The sequence below is a fragment of the Solea solea genome, chromosome 8 (assembly GCF_958295425.1).
Source record: "Solea solea chromosome 8, fSolSol10.1, whole genome shotgun sequence".
Taxonomy (NCBI): Eukaryota; Metazoa; Chordata; class Actinopteri; order Pleuronectiformes; family Soleidae; genus Solea; species Solea solea.
Window position 1 is genome coordinate 9,122,971 of NC_081141.1, and position 16,990 is coordinate 9,139,960.

The 16,990-nt window shown below is 40.9% G+C and overlaps 2 protein-coding genes across 3 annotated transcripts; one reads left to right on the forward strand and one right to left on the reverse strand.

Moving 5' to 3' along the window:
* The first annotated feature begins 1,029 nt into the window (after nt 1-1,029).
* Nucleotides 1,030-6,977, forward strand: tti2 (TELO2 interacting protein 2). Its single transcript, XM_058635491.1, has 10 exons — nt 1,030-1,115; nt 1,569-2,046; nt 2,419-2,606; nt 3,273-3,330; nt 3,467-3,595; nt 3,708-3,800; nt 3,913-4,100; nt 4,219-4,362; nt 4,562-4,721; nt 5,420-6,977. Exons 2-10 carry the CDS (start codon nt 1,570-1,572, stop codon nt 5,504-5,506), a joined length of 1,524 nt encoding a protein of 507 aa, XP_058491474.1. The 5' UTR covers nt 1,030-1,115; nt 1,569; the 3' UTR covers nt 5,507-6,977.
* cntrl (centriolin) lies at nt 5,963-16,591 on the reverse strand. Of its 2 annotated transcripts, none has more exons than XM_058635489.1 (20): nt 16,403-16,591; nt 15,953-16,103; nt 15,640-15,884; nt 14,879-14,991; nt 14,628-14,757; nt 14,470-14,549; nt 14,224-14,364; nt 13,552-13,615; nt 13,337-13,447; nt 13,119-13,215; nt 12,419-12,825; nt 12,201-12,295; nt 10,953-11,068; nt 10,529-10,602; nt 10,222-10,281; nt 9,437-9,524; nt 8,871-9,046; nt 8,706-8,793; nt 6,989-7,063; nt 5,963-6,553 (listed from the first exon to the last, which is right to left on the reverse strand). In XM_058635489.1, the coding sequence occupies exons 1-18, from the start codon at nt 16,451-16,453 to the stop codon at nt 8,713-8,715; spliced, it is 2,280 nt and encodes a 759-aa protein (XP_058491472.1). In that variant the 5' UTR covers nt 16,454-16,591; the 3' UTR covers nt 5,963-6,553; nt 6,989-7,063; nt 8,706-8,712. The 2 variants fall into 2 exon arrangements, with proteins under 2 accessions (XP_058491472.1, XP_058491471.1); XM_058635488.1 differs by having other exon boundaries at nt 15,640-15,887.
* Between the last annotated feature and the right edge of the window lie 399 nt (nt 16,592-16,990).

Sequence of the window (16,990 nt, forward strand, 5' to 3'; positions counted from 1 at the left end):
CAGTGGCTTCAGCCCACATATCCTCCTCCTTTGAAATCTGAATAAACGTGTGAGTGGATAGCAGATTAATCTGAATGTGTGCCGCCATCAAAGTGGTTAACTCTTTGTGTTTCAGCTCTGATGTGGTCGTATCTGTGTAAACAGGTAGGAAACAGTGTCTAACCCTGAATCTCTAAGGATGATTTATGGTAAATGAAAGGAAATCACTTTTAAATGCCTATATTGGCTTTTAATCTGCCGCTAATATCACCACAAACACCTCTGCTCTCTCTCTTTCTCTCGCTCTCTCTGATGTTCACACAGATTCTCTGATCTCTCCTACATGTATGAACATGTCTTCTGTTATGAATGAGCACAGAACTGAAGTCTCTGTGACCTCATCATTTAAAAATAAATAAAAAGATTTTTAATGACACAATTTAGTGACATAATATGATTTTTCAGACACTCCACATGAGGATGGCGCGGAGGGATGCATAATAGCAAGAAGAAAAAGAAGAATATTTATGGAGTGCTTTCAGCCATTCTTAAAGACATTTATAATTAAAATAGAAAACAACATAATGTACACATTAAATCAAATCAGCAGGTGTGTGTTTAGAAGTGTAGGCAGACCATTCTGTACATTCTGTGATGGGTTTGAAGAGGGGGTTCCAGACATGATAGACTGCTGTTTGATAATAATAAAAAACTCAGCTCACATAAATGTAAAACAAAAAATAAACAACGACCCAAAACCAACTGTGAGATATTGCTATAAATATAATGTTTATTTGATGCTCAATGATGAAATGTATTGGTTTTTGTAGATTCAATTATTCAAATGAGTAACTATAAGTCTATATTTTCCATGTAATTCTAACAAATAATAAGGACGCATATGTTTACGTATATGTCAATTAACTGCTAATATATATAATGATAAAGTTTGAGAATTTTGTTTTACCGGATATAAATAGGAACCTTTCAGAGTGTAGGAACCTTACCGTACCCGCCCGGACATATTTTCCAAACACACCGTCCCTCCTGTTAAAATGTCCGCAGATCTTGTGGCGCCACTCAGAAAATAGTCTCTATGTTGTTTTGTCTTTTAAAGAACAAGCCGCTGTTTCAAGGTTAGTTTCCACTTCATGTTTTATGGACAATGAACATGAACGCATTTGTTTAGTTTGAATACAGATTGTTTGAAAAGACAGGAGACATTCAGTTTTAATCCATGATCAAAATGAGTAGACACTTCGACAGATGTTGGACAGACAGGAGACTTATGAACAGATTACTGATCGATCACTAATGTGAACAAACTCTAGATGTTTAGGAAACTAAAATAAAATGTGGTTTGTGCTCTTTTTATAAATCATTTCAGCTGTTTTATCATCAATTACATTACCAGTTCAGGTCAATGGTCATTACCTGACATTTAGTTTCAAATATAACAATTATAAGTTTTAATAAGAAAAAATGGAATGAATTTTTTCTTCCTTTTACTTTTTCCACTGTCATCATCATCCTTACTTGTTCCTTTCCTTCTGTCCTCCTCTCTTCACATGTCTCCTTCCTTTCTCCAGGATGGAACTCTCATCTCTACTTGATGAGCTTCATCTTTCCTCCTCACAGAAGCCCCTCCCCTCTCCTCCTTTCCCTTCAATCACAGAACTGCTTTCTCGGCTGCAGGACAAGCTGCTTGGTGCATCCTCAGACTCTGAAACAAGCTCTCTGTTTGGTCGTGTGGAGCAGCTCTTTAAAACAGCTGATCCTGATTGGCTGTTCTCCCCGGTGTTAGCCAATGATGATGTCGGTCAGGTGGAGCTTCAGAGGGCGTACAGGTCTCTGGTCAGCACTATGATGTGTTGTGCTGCTTTGCCTCTCTGTGAGGACGACTGCGGCTCCCTGACGGCGGCAGCCTATCAGAACGTCCCGAGTCGAGCCATTCTAGTCTGCTCCGTGCTCAGATCACTGGTGGGAGCTCTGGGACACTGGGAGAGGGCAGGACTACTTCTGACTGTGGCACCGCCTCTATGTGTGTTCGCTGTGACACATTTCCAGGTGAGTATGGATGGAAAAAACAAAGTCAAAACCTAAAAATATGTTTATGACAAAGACGTGTTGAATGACACAGAACAACCACCGCCACAAAGTGACACCGAAAACAAATTCAAAGGGACAGAACAATCTAAATAGACTCAAAGACACACAGAACACCTCAAAGAGACATGGAATAACTACAAAGAGACACATAACAGGAAAGAGAGAAAGACGACAAGAGACTCATCACAACCTAATAGAAATACAGGAAAAAAACTAATGCAAATAGACAAAATGACCTCAAAGAGACAAAGAACAACCTCAAAGAGACACAGAACCACTGCAAAGAGACACATAACATCTAAAGGTCAGTGTGTCCCTCTGTGTATTTAGGATCAGGCATGGACCACCCCCTCCTCCAGAGTGGCCGCACAGAGACTACACAAGGCGCTGCTTAGGGCAGGTGGCTGGAGAGACTCTGTCCACCTCCTGATGGGAGACACGAGTCAGCAGGAAGAAGGAGGGAAGAACAGAGGAATTCTGGAAGGAGTCCTGGACGTCCTGCAGCCTCATCTTACCAAGTGAGAATCAGTCGAGTTTAGGGATGGGACAATAAAATTTCATGTTATGATTATCCTGACCAAAGTTACTACAATTCACAATATTATTGCAGTATTAATATATATTATATTTGCTTTAAACTTAAGGTGTTTCGAAAATCACCGAAATCACGTTATCTTACCTTTTGGTCAAAAAAGTAAAGAAAACATTTTTTTGTGAACTTTTTTTTTTGAATAACAAGAATCTTGAATAATGTCATCATAAATATGAGGTAGTGGAATGACTGGAAAGATGCAGGCTCACTCTCGTGTAACTTCAGAATAACCCACCAGGACGGCATGTTGGCAAGCAAGGCAGTATTTTGGAATCATTCAGGGGAAATATTTTAGAACTTGAGCTCAATTTATTGTGAGTGCTTTTTATTGCCATGTGTGATAAAATCATACATCGTTCCATTCTAGATGAGTAGGCAAGAAGATTTGTTGTTGTTGTGTCCTGACATCAAATCAAATCAAATCAAATCAAATCACTTTTATTGTCATTAAGCTGTACATACAACAAGTAGTGCAACAAAAAGAGAGAGCGTTTTCCCAGGGATCCAAAGATTTAAATATTTAAATACACAAATATTGTATGACATATTGTATGACATATTGTAAGACATGAACTCTGTGTGTGTTTTGCAGGGATTTGTGGCAGCGGTCTGAGGCAGTGAAGCTGGTGTTTGGATGGATCCTCCTGCAAGTCAGTTTGAGTTATGATGTCACTGATGTGTTTGCTGAGTCAGTGTGATGTGCCTTATGAAGTGCTGACTCAGTGTACACCCATTAGTGAAGATTGAACATTGTCAGCCTTTTCATCATTTTCATGTTTTCTTTAGGTGCCTCGCCCTTTTCTCTCCCCTTACTTGCCTCGTCTCCTCCCGCCCCCCCTCCTCTTCAATGACCACTACAGACCAGAGAACTGCATGCTGGGAGTTCGCTGTCTGCATCACATCATAGTCAACACGGTGAGAACACACACACACATATAACAATTATAGTCCCAGGAAGTATCTGCATCTTTCAATGTGTTTTGATATTAGTGATTGTGTGTGTGTGTGTGTGTGTGTGTGTTTTCAGTCTGCTTCTGAGCTCCGTCAGTTCAACAGAGCAGAAGTTGTGTATCAAGCATTGTTCAAGCACTTGTATACTTCAGAGGCGTCTGTCATAGAGGTAACACACACACACACTGTACTGATTGTTCCTTAGATGACATTTTAAATGCAGTTTTAATGTAGAAAGTGTGGATGCAACATCACTGAGAGAACTCTGTCTCTGTCTGTAGCTGGTACTGTCCTGTCTGCTCGACCTGTTGTTGGTTTTTGAGAAGCCCCCCTCGTCAGTCGCCTCCTCCTGCAGGAAGCCCAGTCGCCATGACGATGTTCTACGCCTGTTCTTGACTCACATGGAAGCAGAGAACAAGGTGCCGCTGCGACGCATCTATGCCTCCATCCTGCCTCTGTATATAGACAGGTAGGACAGGTGCACGTGTGATGGGATAGGGACTTGGTTGATCCTCCCTGTCTAAGAATATAAGTGAATGAATAATAAAATAAAGTCATGAATTTGTTGTGTGTGGGGGGGGGGTCAGGATGGGTGTAGCAGTGTGCAGACACCTGCGGCGGCTGGAGCGTGTGGTGCTGGGCTACCTGGAGATCAGAGATCCACCTGAGGAGATAAACAGGCTGAAGACCCTGGAAGTTCTGCAGAAAACAACAAGAGCAGCATGGCCACGGTCTGAGTGTGCACATAACACACACACATACGCACATATATAAGGACTCTCGTAAACAAACCATATAAACATAACCAGCTAATAATCCTAATCCTAAAAAACAGTATTTCATTTTCTTATAAACAGGCCTGTAGTTGTTTTGCTGACCTCTAGTGGCCACTTACAGACTAACAGCTGGTGTTCTCATCTGTCTCCTCAGGATGGAGGCTCGCATTAATGTGCTGCTGCGTTGTTTGCTGCGGTTGCTGGTCGATGTTTCTTCAGACTCTGAGCTCAAAGATTCAGTGACACAGGAGCTGATGAGTCAGACAGTCCTTTGCATCAAGTTGCTGGACGACTGCTCCCTCGGAAAACTACAGGTGATTCTCACCTGAGCAAGTGTTGCCATGTCTGACTAAAGTCTTCGTTTAAAGGAATAGTTCAAGTATTTTGAAGCGCTGTTGTATGAGGTGCTGTCTGAGCTTTCTGCATCCCTATGCCAAGAAGTAGACATGTTTGCTCTCTAAAAACACACAAAATCACCTGCTATGAAGAGCACCTGGAAAACAGATTGTTAGCCACTTAACAAAAGGCAATACAGCCTTTATAGCTGCTGTAGATTTTAATAGATAAACTTCTTAAGTGGCTAAAAACAGATTTTCCTTGTGTCCCCACATGTATACCGTGTTTTCAGTTTGTAGAATAGAATAGAATGGAATAGAAATACTTTATTCATCCCCAAGGGTAAATTGTTTTGTATTTTCAAACGCAGTATATAGGACTATGCGATATGGGAAAACATCTTGTCATGATATATATATTTTTTATACCATTCAATATTGATATATTAGTCAAATCAATCTGTATCAAATCTATTTGTTTTCTCATAGTTAAGGCTGGGAGATATGGCTTATAAATAATATCTTGATATGTGTAGGTTTTATCCCGATATATGAAAGATAAAGCTAATTCTAATGATGCTTTCTGTATGAATAAAAACCTGAACTGTCCTGTTAAGATGTCACCAGCAAACACTGATCTACCTGTCTGTGTGTGTGTGTGTCTGTGTGTCTGTCAGCCTCTTCTCCAGCAGGTCAACAGCAGCTGTTGCAGTCCTGCCGTGTTCAGCTGCCTAGCGACTATAACTACACCGACAGAGAGGTGATGCAGAGCGACACTGCTGTCCTGGAAGACAGATCGGGAGTAGGACACAAGTGGACGGTCACCGGCCTGCAGATGTCTGTATTTCAGACGTTAAAAGCCTTGGCCACAGTGGACGGATGAGCAGAAGGTGGCAGAGCAGCATGGCTCACTCCTGTTAGATGATCAAACATGTTTAAACTCAAACTAAACTCGCCATCACACGAAACAGTTTTGAGGAACTATTGCCAGCAGTTGATAAATGTACACTGGTCGAGGCAGTAGGTCAGTGTGTAGGCCAGTATGAAGGATTTAACATGAGCCAAACATTAAATACATTTCAAAGATATCGTTTATTTCATTTAAGAAATGAAAAATATAATTTTAATAAACTTGAAACATACCCATTCACACATTTCTCATTTTTAACAAATAATATAATATATTCACTGCGTTAATTAACAATTAACGCAGTGAGTAAGGTGATCTCCTTTTTGTTCTGTTAGTTTTCATTTCATAGTCACTTGTCATATATTATGTGTGTGTGTGTATAAATACTTTGTAAAAACAAAAATAACTGGTTTAGTCAGGTTCTATAATCTGTAATAAAATAAATATTATATATAATAATAAAAAAAGAAACCATGTAATAACTGGTTTGTTCGCTATAAGCTGCTTCATACAGTATCACATGAGATAGCATTTGGATTGGCTGTCATGTGATGTTGAAACAGAGAATGTAATAATAAAAATAAAAGAAAATATGGTATATTTAACTGGTATATTTATGCTCTTTTATCTTGTACAAATGTAGAACAAACACCTGAATTGCCCTTTAATTCTTCACAGTGCCTGGCTGCATCATACAGTGTCACATGATGTGATCTAAACATTTGATTGGCTCATATGAAGTAGAAACTAGGAGGACATGAGTGTGTCATCAGTGAGAGTGTGACAGGAGTGAGTCCAGCTTGTCCACTTTGTCTCTGAGTCCCAGTAAACTGTCCTCTGTCTCCAGTCGTCTCACCTTCAGAGTCTGCTGCTGCTTCCACAAACTGCAGCGCAGACGAGCCTGAAATGTAACATTTTGTTGATTTATACTAAATGATTTGTTTGTTAGTACAGTGACACTGCTGAAGTCCACCTGTAGTACAGTGGCCCATGAGGGACATTTCAGTACAGTGGTCGTGTATATGACTGATCATGTGATGTACATCCACAGACTATGAAGTACTATGAAATTAAGAACAGATACTCAAACTGATGACACAGTTTACTGCTGGAGCTGTAGTCGTTCTGTATAACAATATATCTATATATAGATAGAGAGAGAGATGGAGATATATACAGAAATGAATGACTTAAATCTGATGAGATTTATCATCTGCTGTAAAAACATTTTAACATCTGGATTCTCTTGAAGTTTAAAATGACCTTGTGTCTCCGTGAGATCACTTGTATGATTAAGGTTTAAATAAAGATTTTTTTAAAAACAAGATATGTTTACTTTGAGTCGATCTTCTTGTTGTCTCAGTTGTTCTCTCTGCAGCTCTGCCTTCCATCTCTCCTCCTCACCTGAGATCTGAAAACACAACACTGGTGTTTAAAACGACTCGTTTTCGTCTTCAACATGAATATTTAATAGAATAAAGACCAGAAATACACAAACACATATGATTACCAAGGGTTTATTGCACCTACACCACATTTATTACTTTGTGACATTTTTCATATGGTGATCTTAAAAATGTTGTGTGTTCTTGTGTGTATTACTGTATTATGTCTCATATATGATTCATCAGTTTATCAGTTGTCTGTAAAAGCCTTAAATGATGATGGCAGCAAAGCTGATTTTATGTGTGGATGTTGGTGAGGAGAGCGAGTGGTTTACATAAAGAAAAACAAACATCAGTTTCCAGTAGGAGAAGGCTGCTTCAATCTTTTGTCCCCCCTCATGTTTTTAATAAAAGTCAGGCTCTGGTTGTGTCTCAATCCAGGGTCTGGATCCTCTCAAGTCTGGAAGTCATTAAAATGTGTCACAGCACCTTGTAAATGATGGCTTTCTCTAACTTTATTTTATTTTCCTAATATTATTTATGTGTCTCTCCTTCCCAGTTGTGTACATTTGTGTATCCTTCACGAGTGAGGCTATCCCAGAAGTCTTTGCACACCAGGGACAGTTCTTTTCTTTTTTGTACTGTTTTATTACAGCAACACAAGAGCGGGTTTGGTGGAGCCTGGATAATTGTACAGCAAACACAAATGCAACAAAAAAATAATAATATTATTTATTATAATATAAAGATAGAATTTCGAAGCGTTTTAATCATTTAATATTGACAGGGACATTCTAAGTAATTCCAACTCATTCTTCTTATTTAATTATTATTATTTGTGGATTAAAGAGAATAATTAAGGAGGTAAAACCTGTGTTTGTTCTAATACTTTATGTCCAAAATTATCTGCTGTGAATAATTAACTATTATAGAGGTGACTGCATTGGTTCAGCTAATGTTGCTGTTAAACTATTGTTGTCGAAATGTTTTATTTCTGTACAAATTATATCTGTTGTTCAAATCATAAATCTGTGAGGAGATAACTAATATTTGTTAATCATTCCAAGTTAGTAACATTTAAGAGAAATGTTTGGTCTGTCACTCTGAGATACATCTCACACCAGCGTCATCTACAGTCACTCCAGCAGTACATGAAATATTCCAAAAAATCTATTGTTAACTGGAGGGAATAAACTGGTACAACACAAAACATCTCTAAATAATACTACCGTTAATAAAAATCTAATATATGTTCTTATTTTACATCAGATATGTGTAAATCTACCAGATGTTTAGGATGTTTTGGCTGATTAGGGCTTAAATCAGCAGTCAGAGAGGCAGAAAAACTGGGTTCAGGACTTTGAACTGTGGAGGGCAGCGTCTGACCTCTCCGTGTACAGACCGCCAGAATTATAATGAAGAAGGAGAAGGGAAACCCTGTCGGAGTCATCTCCTCCGTCGGCTGCTCACTTGAGAGGATCCAGACCCTGGATTGAGACACAGCCTCTGTGTTTCAGGGCCATTTTCAGCGCAGGGGGAATAAACAGCCAAGTCGACTCAATTCTGTCACAACCTGAATATAACCCCACTTCATAAACCCTGAGCTGTCCCTTCACACTGCTGTAATCTGTTTGATAAACCTGTGTCTGAGTCTAAGACAAGACTCACCTGAGGACTAAGGGCTGATATTGGACCAGCTGTGGACAGATAGAAGGATTCGTCGTCCTCCAACAACAGTCCTCCCGTGGTCCAGCTCCTACACACACATGAATAATTGCATTGATAGATTGAACTTGTCATGTCTCATATTGAATTGAGCTTCTGTTGCTTCACCTGCTCTTTTTCATGCAGCTCCTCCTGTTTCTTACGCATTTCCTTCCCTTTCAAACAAAGTAGCTCCGCCTCTCTCAGATTTAGCTCCTCTTCTCTCACCTGTAGCTCCTGTCTTTGCTGATTTAGCCCCTCCTCCTTGTGGAGCAGTTTTCGCTCTCTCTCTTGCACCTCCACACCTGATGATGTGTGAAAACAAAAAGGAACATTTTTTTTATTAAATTCTTAAACTTTTATGAAGAAATTGTTGTAGAATGAATAACATCAATCATGAAATGTTAGTGGACTCGTCCAATACTGGTCAAAATCACTGGATGAAGATATTGGACGGATAAAAATGTAAAATCCGATACAATCCAAAAATTCAATATATCGTTTGCTTCACTATACACAGACTGTAAAAATGCAAATAAATATAAGCAGCAGCATTTTAGCTGAGTCATGTTTGGGCTGTTTATTTCATTTTTATTGGAGAAGAATATTTGTTTCACTGTTTGAGAATTAAAATGACTCAGATACGTGAGTTTATGATATCAGTAATGGTATCAGACATGAAAGCGTTGACTTACTGAGCTGGTGGAACTGCTGCAGATGGCGCCCCCTGTCCTCCAACCGACACACTGCAGTTTGAACTTCCTCCAAGTTTCGGCACACTGCCTGTGAGAGAGGACATTTTCACCAAATCAGTTTTATTTGTACTGTACCAAATCACAACCTGCATTAAATCAAAGCTCAGACTTAAAATATTAACTGTCTTATGATTCCATGACCTTTTTATCACATAACATCTAACAGCTAAACATTTTCATAACATTTACTACATATTATATAGAATCTTCAATATCTTACTATTTACCACACCATAGTTACCATAGCCCCTGTGTCTATTTAACCCAGTCAATGGGGAACTAACCTGTTGGGATTCGAACAGGAAACCCTCCAGTTACAAGCCAAGTTCCCTCTCTACCAGGCCATGGGCTGCCCCACTGTTTACCAACTGTCATATGTTTCAAAATATCATTTGTGTTGTATTTTTACATCTGACTATATTATGATATTTTATTACATTTTTATTTACATTTTAATCAGAGTCATTTTATGTTGATGTGTATGATTTATAACTCACTATATGACAATTTTATGATGAATTGACTTTGCATAAATATAAAAGGTAAACACATTTTATTACTTTTTTAATTTCAGCAATGTAAAGACATGATACCTTCTGTCACAGCTGTTTCCAGAACGTTATTTCTAATTATTATTTTATTTTCCTCATATTATTTATCTGTTTCTCTCTTCTTATTCTATATGTGCACCACTGACCAAAACCTTTATCTGGTGTATGTTGTACCTGTTTGTGCTCAACCTCCTCCTGTAACTCCTTCAGTTTTCCGGCTCTGTGCTGCTCCTCCTGCAGAAACACAGAAAACACCTGAGTTTAGTCAAAGGAAAGGCAGTGTGTGTATATACTTGAGTTTGTGTTGCCACTTTAAGACCAGTCGTCCTCATAGAGACCAAAACCTGGTCCTAATGAGGAAGAACCTCTTTTGGTTATGAATAAGGTTAAGCATAACAAATGAGTTAGGCTTTCCAAATGAATAGAAGTCAATGAGAGTCTTTAAAATGATAACTGTGTGTGTGTGTGTGTGTGTGTTTACCTGCTCTAGAGTCAGTAGTTGTTTGTTCCTCTCCTCCACTCGTTTACTGAGCATAGACAGCAGCTCAGAGTTCTCTATAATGTTCGATAGTATAAAATAGAACAGAAAGCTTAATTGTCAGTGTATGTAGTGGCCGTTTGTCAGGAAATAAAAACATGTTCAAAAGTACTTCAAATCTTAACTAAATCAAACGACTACTATTGCACCCTGGGCAGGAAGTGGTATCAGATAGTCTCTAATTGATTGCATTCATGCAACTCAAAAATGTGGACACATATCTCCTCAAACCATCTCCCAATGTGGTTTTTGAGATCAGACCTGAGGACACACTGGGAGCATTCAGACCTGTACTTAGCGCTGTCCGCATATGACATCAGATCCCTCATGCTATATGTGAATACCACATTTTATAGTGATGTCATACCATTAAGCTGCTCCTTAGTAGCTGCTGTATCTCTGACCACCTCCTGTTTGAGGAGCTGGGCGTGGCTGTGCTCCTCCCTCTGTTTTGCAAGCTCCACCTCCACTGCAGAGAGACACCTGACTCTCACACACATATAAATAGTTATTATCAAAGTGAATGTCAGTATACAATGCCATGAACAACCTGAATTGTTAATTATTGTTAATACAGGGTATCTGCAGGTTTCAGCAAGTCAAATTTAAGACTTTTTAAGACCTTTTTAATGCCACCTTGAATTTAATTTGAGACCGGAAACACTATAAATAAAGGCAATTTGAGATCTCCTATCCCCTCATTGGAGTTGCAAGACTGGTGCTTGACCACTGTGCTTAAAATCCACAAAACCTCAGATTTCAGTGTTGGCGTCGCACCAAATGCTGTTCTCAGGTCAGCACTAGTAACAGTGCGGACGGACGGATCGCTGTCTGCGGCGCTGGCCCCGGGGGAAAGATCTGGCTGGGGTCTGTTTGTGGCTCTTTACAGCCTTCACCGCCATGGTGCCGAGCTTGAAGGTTGATTTGCAGACGTCGTCCAGCAATAAATTTGCACTTGGCCATGGTCGCAGATTACGGCAGGTAACCATTTATATCAGCACCTCTCTACATGTCCTTCTCAAAGTCCCGTGAGAAAAAGAAAAAAATATAATATTAAATAGTCATGCCCCGAAAAATGTAAGACCTTTGAGTAATGTATTTAAGACCAGCATATAACATTTTTAATGAATTTAAGACATTTTAAGGCCTTAATTTTAGATATATGAATTTAAGACTTTAAGACTTTTTAAGGATACGCGGACACCCTGTAATAAATCTATTCTTGTATTGTACTGTGTGGCACATTTATACACACAGTGTTCAACAAGGACACTGTTTCTCCATCAGTGGCAGGTCACAGTGACTCAGCGCCTGCTGCTGCCAGTAATAGCAGCATAGGTCACATCAGGCAGTGACCCCTTGATACGTACCTAATGAATGGGGATTGTGTGTTAAATGTACTGTATACAGAGACACTCTTCATGAAGGAGTTTTATGTATTTCACTGACTTTTTTTTAAGGTTGAATCCTGGACATTATTGTTAAAAGTAAGTCTCGACCCCATTAAACACAGATGCAGAAGTAGAAAACTGCACATTCTTAAAGGAGCTTTGCTTTGCTTGACACTTACAACTGGAAATTCCCAGGATTTGTCTATGTACGTGTGTGTGTGCACCTGTCAGCATGCCGTCGTCTGGCCTCCAGGTGTTTACACTGCTCCTGCAGGTTCTTCTTCTCTTCCTGCGTCCTGCTCAGCTTCTCCTGTAGCTCCTGCACATGAAAGATGACAAACATCATCTTCACTCATGTTTTTTAACTTTTCAAAAGTAGTACTGCTTATATGTACTTAAATTAAAATGAAAATCTGTTTCTGATGTTAATATTGTGACAAACCTGAAGTTCTGTTTGTTGCTGCTTCATATGTTTTAGAAATGACTCCGCCTCTTTTATGTGCGACTCCATTTCCTGTTGCAGCCCAGCCAGCTCCATCTTCTTCCTGTCCACTTCCTCTTGGACTTGGTACAATTCCTTCACCTTCCTGTCCACATCCTGCTGAGTCCTTCCCAGCTCATTCTTCCTATTCTCTACTTCTTCCTTTATTCCGTGCAACTCCGCCTGCGTCCGGTCCACCTCACCCCGCTCCCTGTCCAGTTTGTCCATCATTGCATCCAATTCGTCCCTCGTCCTGTCCAGTTCGTCCTTCTTCACGTGGAGTCGCTGGGAACCCTGGGTGTGTTTGGTTTTCACTTTCTCCAGCGCCTGCTGCTCTGCCAGCAGCTCCTGTAGAACCTCTTTCAGCTCTAGATCCAGAAAAATATGTTGAAGATTTCAATAATGATAGAAAAACCTATGTTTGAATTGAAGTCTGGCTTTCACAGTTACATGTACAGTATACTCTTGGCTACTGCGACAGGGTCAAAATAATTATTGTATATAAATGAATTAAATAAGGAATTGCTCTCTGTGATAAACAACAAAGTTATCATAGAAAATGTCAGTTTGTGTCAGTTCTGCTTCTGTACCATGGGCCATAAGATGACAGCAGATACAGGAAACACTCATTTAAAAGTGTAAAACATGTGGATCTTGTTACCTGCTCTGTGTGTATGGATTTCTGACTGGAGTGTGAGGAGTTTCTGCTCATCCTCTTTCACAGCTGTGACTGTTGACCGCTTCTGCTCCAACAGCTCCTACACACAGATCAGAAAACATGTTTTCATGGTCCCACTGTACATCCAGAATATTACAGAGTCCCTTCTTTACCACTGGCAGCAGAAGCACATGACCCTATGGTCTCTTCCTCATCCTCACCTTGACTGTCCTCTGCAGTTGCTGCTCTTCCCCTCTGACCTCCTTTACTCTATTAAGAGCAGTCTGATGCTCCTCCCTCCTCTGAACCAACCTCTGCTCCTGCTGCTCCACCTGCAGAGAGGACAAAGCGTGTCTGCCATCTTCCCTGAAATGTCCAGATGACAGCTGCGACCACATCAACATCAACATCAACATTTTATAACATCTGTCCTTACCTGAGTGTGGATTGAGTCCAGACACTTCTGAGCCTCTTGACAGTCCGACAGCAGATTAGATAGTCTGCACACATGCACACACACACACACACACACACACACACACACTCTTAAATATAGATCAGGATATTGGAAGTGAGATTGTATGAGCTACAGACACACAATGACTTTGCCAGGAACCAGCTTGACCCACCCCCACTGAAAACATGACACAAATAAAAAAGATATTAGACATTTGACTAAAGGCTTATAAATAAAATCCACACAATCATCATTCAATCACACAATCATAGGATATCTTTAAAATAGGTTTGCTGTAGATTTTATTTTTAGGCGAGTCTTTTATTAAGTTGCAAAAATAAAGTTGCAAAAGTTTTTCCATGTGTTTCCACTGGTAGCCATGTTTTCAGAGTGTCACAGGTGACGTCACTTTCAAACAACCCCACTATCCCTGAACTATCCATTTAACAACCACATTGTGAAGCCTCACAATTTCTTCACAATGTAATTCTTCTGATCTTCTCACAGTTAAGGTCTTCAGATGTTTGTTCCCTGACTCGTGTTTAAAATGTTTATTACATACTGGCAGCTAAAGGCAGAATGTATTAGTTCATTCAGTCATTGAGAAGAAATCATGTTTTCGTGATGACAACTACCTCAGTGTGTCTGTACCTGTCAGTAGCCGACTGTATTTTTGTGCCCAGTTGTTGAAACTCCTTCTCTCTGTTCTTCAGCACCTCGCCCACTTCACTCACAGTCTGCTCCACCTTCTGCTTCCTCCTCCTCAGGTCCTCCACCTCTTCCTGCAGCTCTCTGAGACATCAGTTTATAAATGATATGTAACATACTTGTGATAAAGAATTCCTTTGTTTCTGATATCAGTGACTGGAGGTCAAACGTCGGCCTGGGATAGTTTACCTGACTTGCTGTGTGGCCTCCTGCAGACAGGTGGCACTGTCCCGAGCTCTGCGCTGCCACTCCCACTGGGCAGAACTGGCCTGGAAAAGAGAGAGGCCTGTAGAGCTGCAGTGTGATGATGTGCGTGTGTGTCTGTGTGTGTGTGTGTGTGTGTGTACCTGGTCTCTGGTGTTGTGTATGCAGCTCTGAGCCTCCAGCAGCAGCTTGTCAGCCTGACGGAGTTCAGCTCGTCTCTTCAGAAGAGTCTTCTCCACACACTCCACCTCATCACACACCTGCAACACACTCCTGCTCCCACACACACACACACACACATAGACATACACCATCTCATTATTATGATGAGGTTTGAGAGATCAGCTTGTTGATGTGTGAACACACAGACTGTGTATGACTGTGTGTGTGTTACCTGTGTCGTCGCAGTGTGTGTCGAATCTGTTTGGTTTCTAGTCGTAGTTTCTTCTTCTCTTTGTCCAGCCTCTCTGCTTCTGTGTGCAAACACTCACACACAAGCTTTTCCTCCTGACGACACATACAATTTAAAAATTATCACAAGGTGTTCATACTTTGATATTTCCTATAATTGTTCTTAAAGCTGCAGTAGGTAGAATCTCTCTAATACCAGTTGATTGTTGAGTTGGGATCTCATTTGTTTTTACTCATGTCCTCTCATCAGACAAGCATGGACGGACTTATAATGCTTCTGCACCTGGCAATGGATGCAGGAACAGCTGGAAACTGCTACCTCAACTGGTTAGTTAGTGGTTATGAACTTTGACTTATTTATACGTTTGTAACGTCTCTGATGAAACACACAGAGGGGCACATGGCGAGCACGGTTGCTTCACAGCAAGACTAGTCCGTATCCAGACTCTGGCTTTTCTGTGTGGGGTTTGCATTGCATGTGGCTGATTGTTTATCTCTATATGTTTGCCCTGCAATAGCCTGGCGACCTGTCCTGGGTGTACCCTGCCTTCTCTGTGTGTCAGATGGGATTGACTGCAGCTCCCTCATGTGGAAATGTCTTTCACCAAAACTTCTAAAGGTTTAGAGTAATCTGCTAACACCATATAAAACAGCTTTAGTAAACGATGTTATCTGATGCAGGTGTGTTTGACACTATGACACGGTGCATGGTAGAAAGTCCTGCTTCAAGCTGCTGTCACTGACCGTGTCTCTGTGTTCGGGGACATTACAGTGGAGAGCTGAGCCCCCGGGTGTGTGAGTGGAGACAACAGCTACAGGTGAACCACAGAGCAGCCAGGCAGGTCCGACCAGGGGAGTGTGACAGTGAGAGAAGTCAACAGAGATGCCTTCAGCTTGGTCAGGAGGAGGATGATGAGGAGGAGGAGCCCCTCCAGGGGAGTGCCTGTCCGTGTCACTGTCTCCTCTGCTGTCCCTGCACTCTGATGCAGCTGCTACAGAGAAGCTCAGGTCAAACACAGTCACATGGGAACAATTTTCAAACTCAGGCTGTGTGTACCTCTGTCAGAGTCCATGTTTGTTGTAGGGATGTAGACCCAGTAGCCTCCTCCTGGAGGTGGTCTGCCCTGATGTTGCCCCCTTTCAGGAGAACTGAAGTACTGCAGACCCAAACCAGAGTCCTGAGTCCCCTGAGAACCCATGCTGTGAACCTGAAAGGGACAGACAGAGCTTATACCCCATCATGATCTGAATTCTGTTTCCCCCCTCACAGAAATATTTATTTTAAAATGTCATTTAAAGTGATAGTTAAAAGTGTGGTTGAATGAAGCACTGACTGTGTTCAGATCCCAGCACAGGAGGTGCACCAGGAGCCGGAACTCTTTTTCTTTATATTCACGGTTTCTATAAGATGGGATTTGTTTTGACTACTGATGTGTGCATACATGATAACAGCATGTACACACTGTATGTGCATCTGTGTTTGAAATAAAAAGTAGAGAATTCTCACACTGTGTCCTGGAGGTATGTAGCACCACTTTCCTTCCTCCCCGGGCCTCATCCCAGATCTGTTCCTGGTCTTGGTTTTGTTTCTGTCCTGGTCCAGCTGCTGCCTCAGTCTGTGTGTGTCTCTGGGCTTCAGCCAGATCCGCCTTCAGCTCTTCCACTGTGTGCATATGTTTGTCCTGGTGATAGCTGCCATCGACCTCTTCATCAGTTCTCTGACAAACACACACATACATTACAGGTATGAGTTAAATAGTAGATGAGTTCACACATCTACATCTACTGACCACATGCCTGCATGTACAGCCACAGCTGCTGCTGTTACTGCACCACACAGTAGAAGAGTAATGCTATGTTAAAAGAAAGATCTTTAAGAGTAGAGCTGTCAAAGTTAATGTGTTAATCGCTGCGATTAATACAGCCGAGATTAACACAATAATATAATTCAATGCAGTTAACTCAAGTTTGTTTACTTCTGTCGTGCGCTGACCTCTGACATGAAAGCCGGGAATTATCCACACGAAACAGTCACTTGCCTGCAGTCAGTCAGATAGCAGAGACTGAGATAGTAGCTGAAGATGGAGAGGTTTCA

What these genes read in the sequence shown, in the direction of transcription:
- tti2 (XM_058635491.1), top strand. Translation starts at nt 1,570, where the DNA reads ATGGAACTCTCATCTCTACTTGATGAGCTTCATCTTTCCTCCTCACAG. An exon ending in TCGCTGTGACACATTTCCAG is followed by an intron (nt 2,047 to 2,418) that starts GTGAGTATGGAT and finishes CTGTGTATTTAG; the next exon opens with GATCAGGCATGGACCACCCC. An exon ending in CTGCAGCCTCATCTTACCAA is followed by an intron (nt 2,607 to 3,272) that starts GTGAGAATCAGT and finishes TGTGTTTTGCAG; the next exon opens with GGATTTGTGGCAGCGGTCTG.
- cntrl (XM_058635488.1), bottom strand. Translation starts at nt 16,453, where the DNA reads ATGAGGCCCGGGGAGGAAGGAAAGTGGTGCTACATACCTCCAGGACAC. An exon ending in TGGACTCAATCCACACTCAG is followed by an intron (nt 13,448 to 13,551) that starts GTAAGGACAGAT and finishes TCCTCTCTGCAG; the next exon opens with GTGGAGCAGCAGGAGCAGAG. An exon ending in AGACGACGGCATGCTGACAG is followed by an intron (nt 11,069 to 12,200) that starts GTGCACACACAC and finishes TGTGAGAGTCAG; the next exon opens with GTGTCTCTCTGCAGTGGAGG.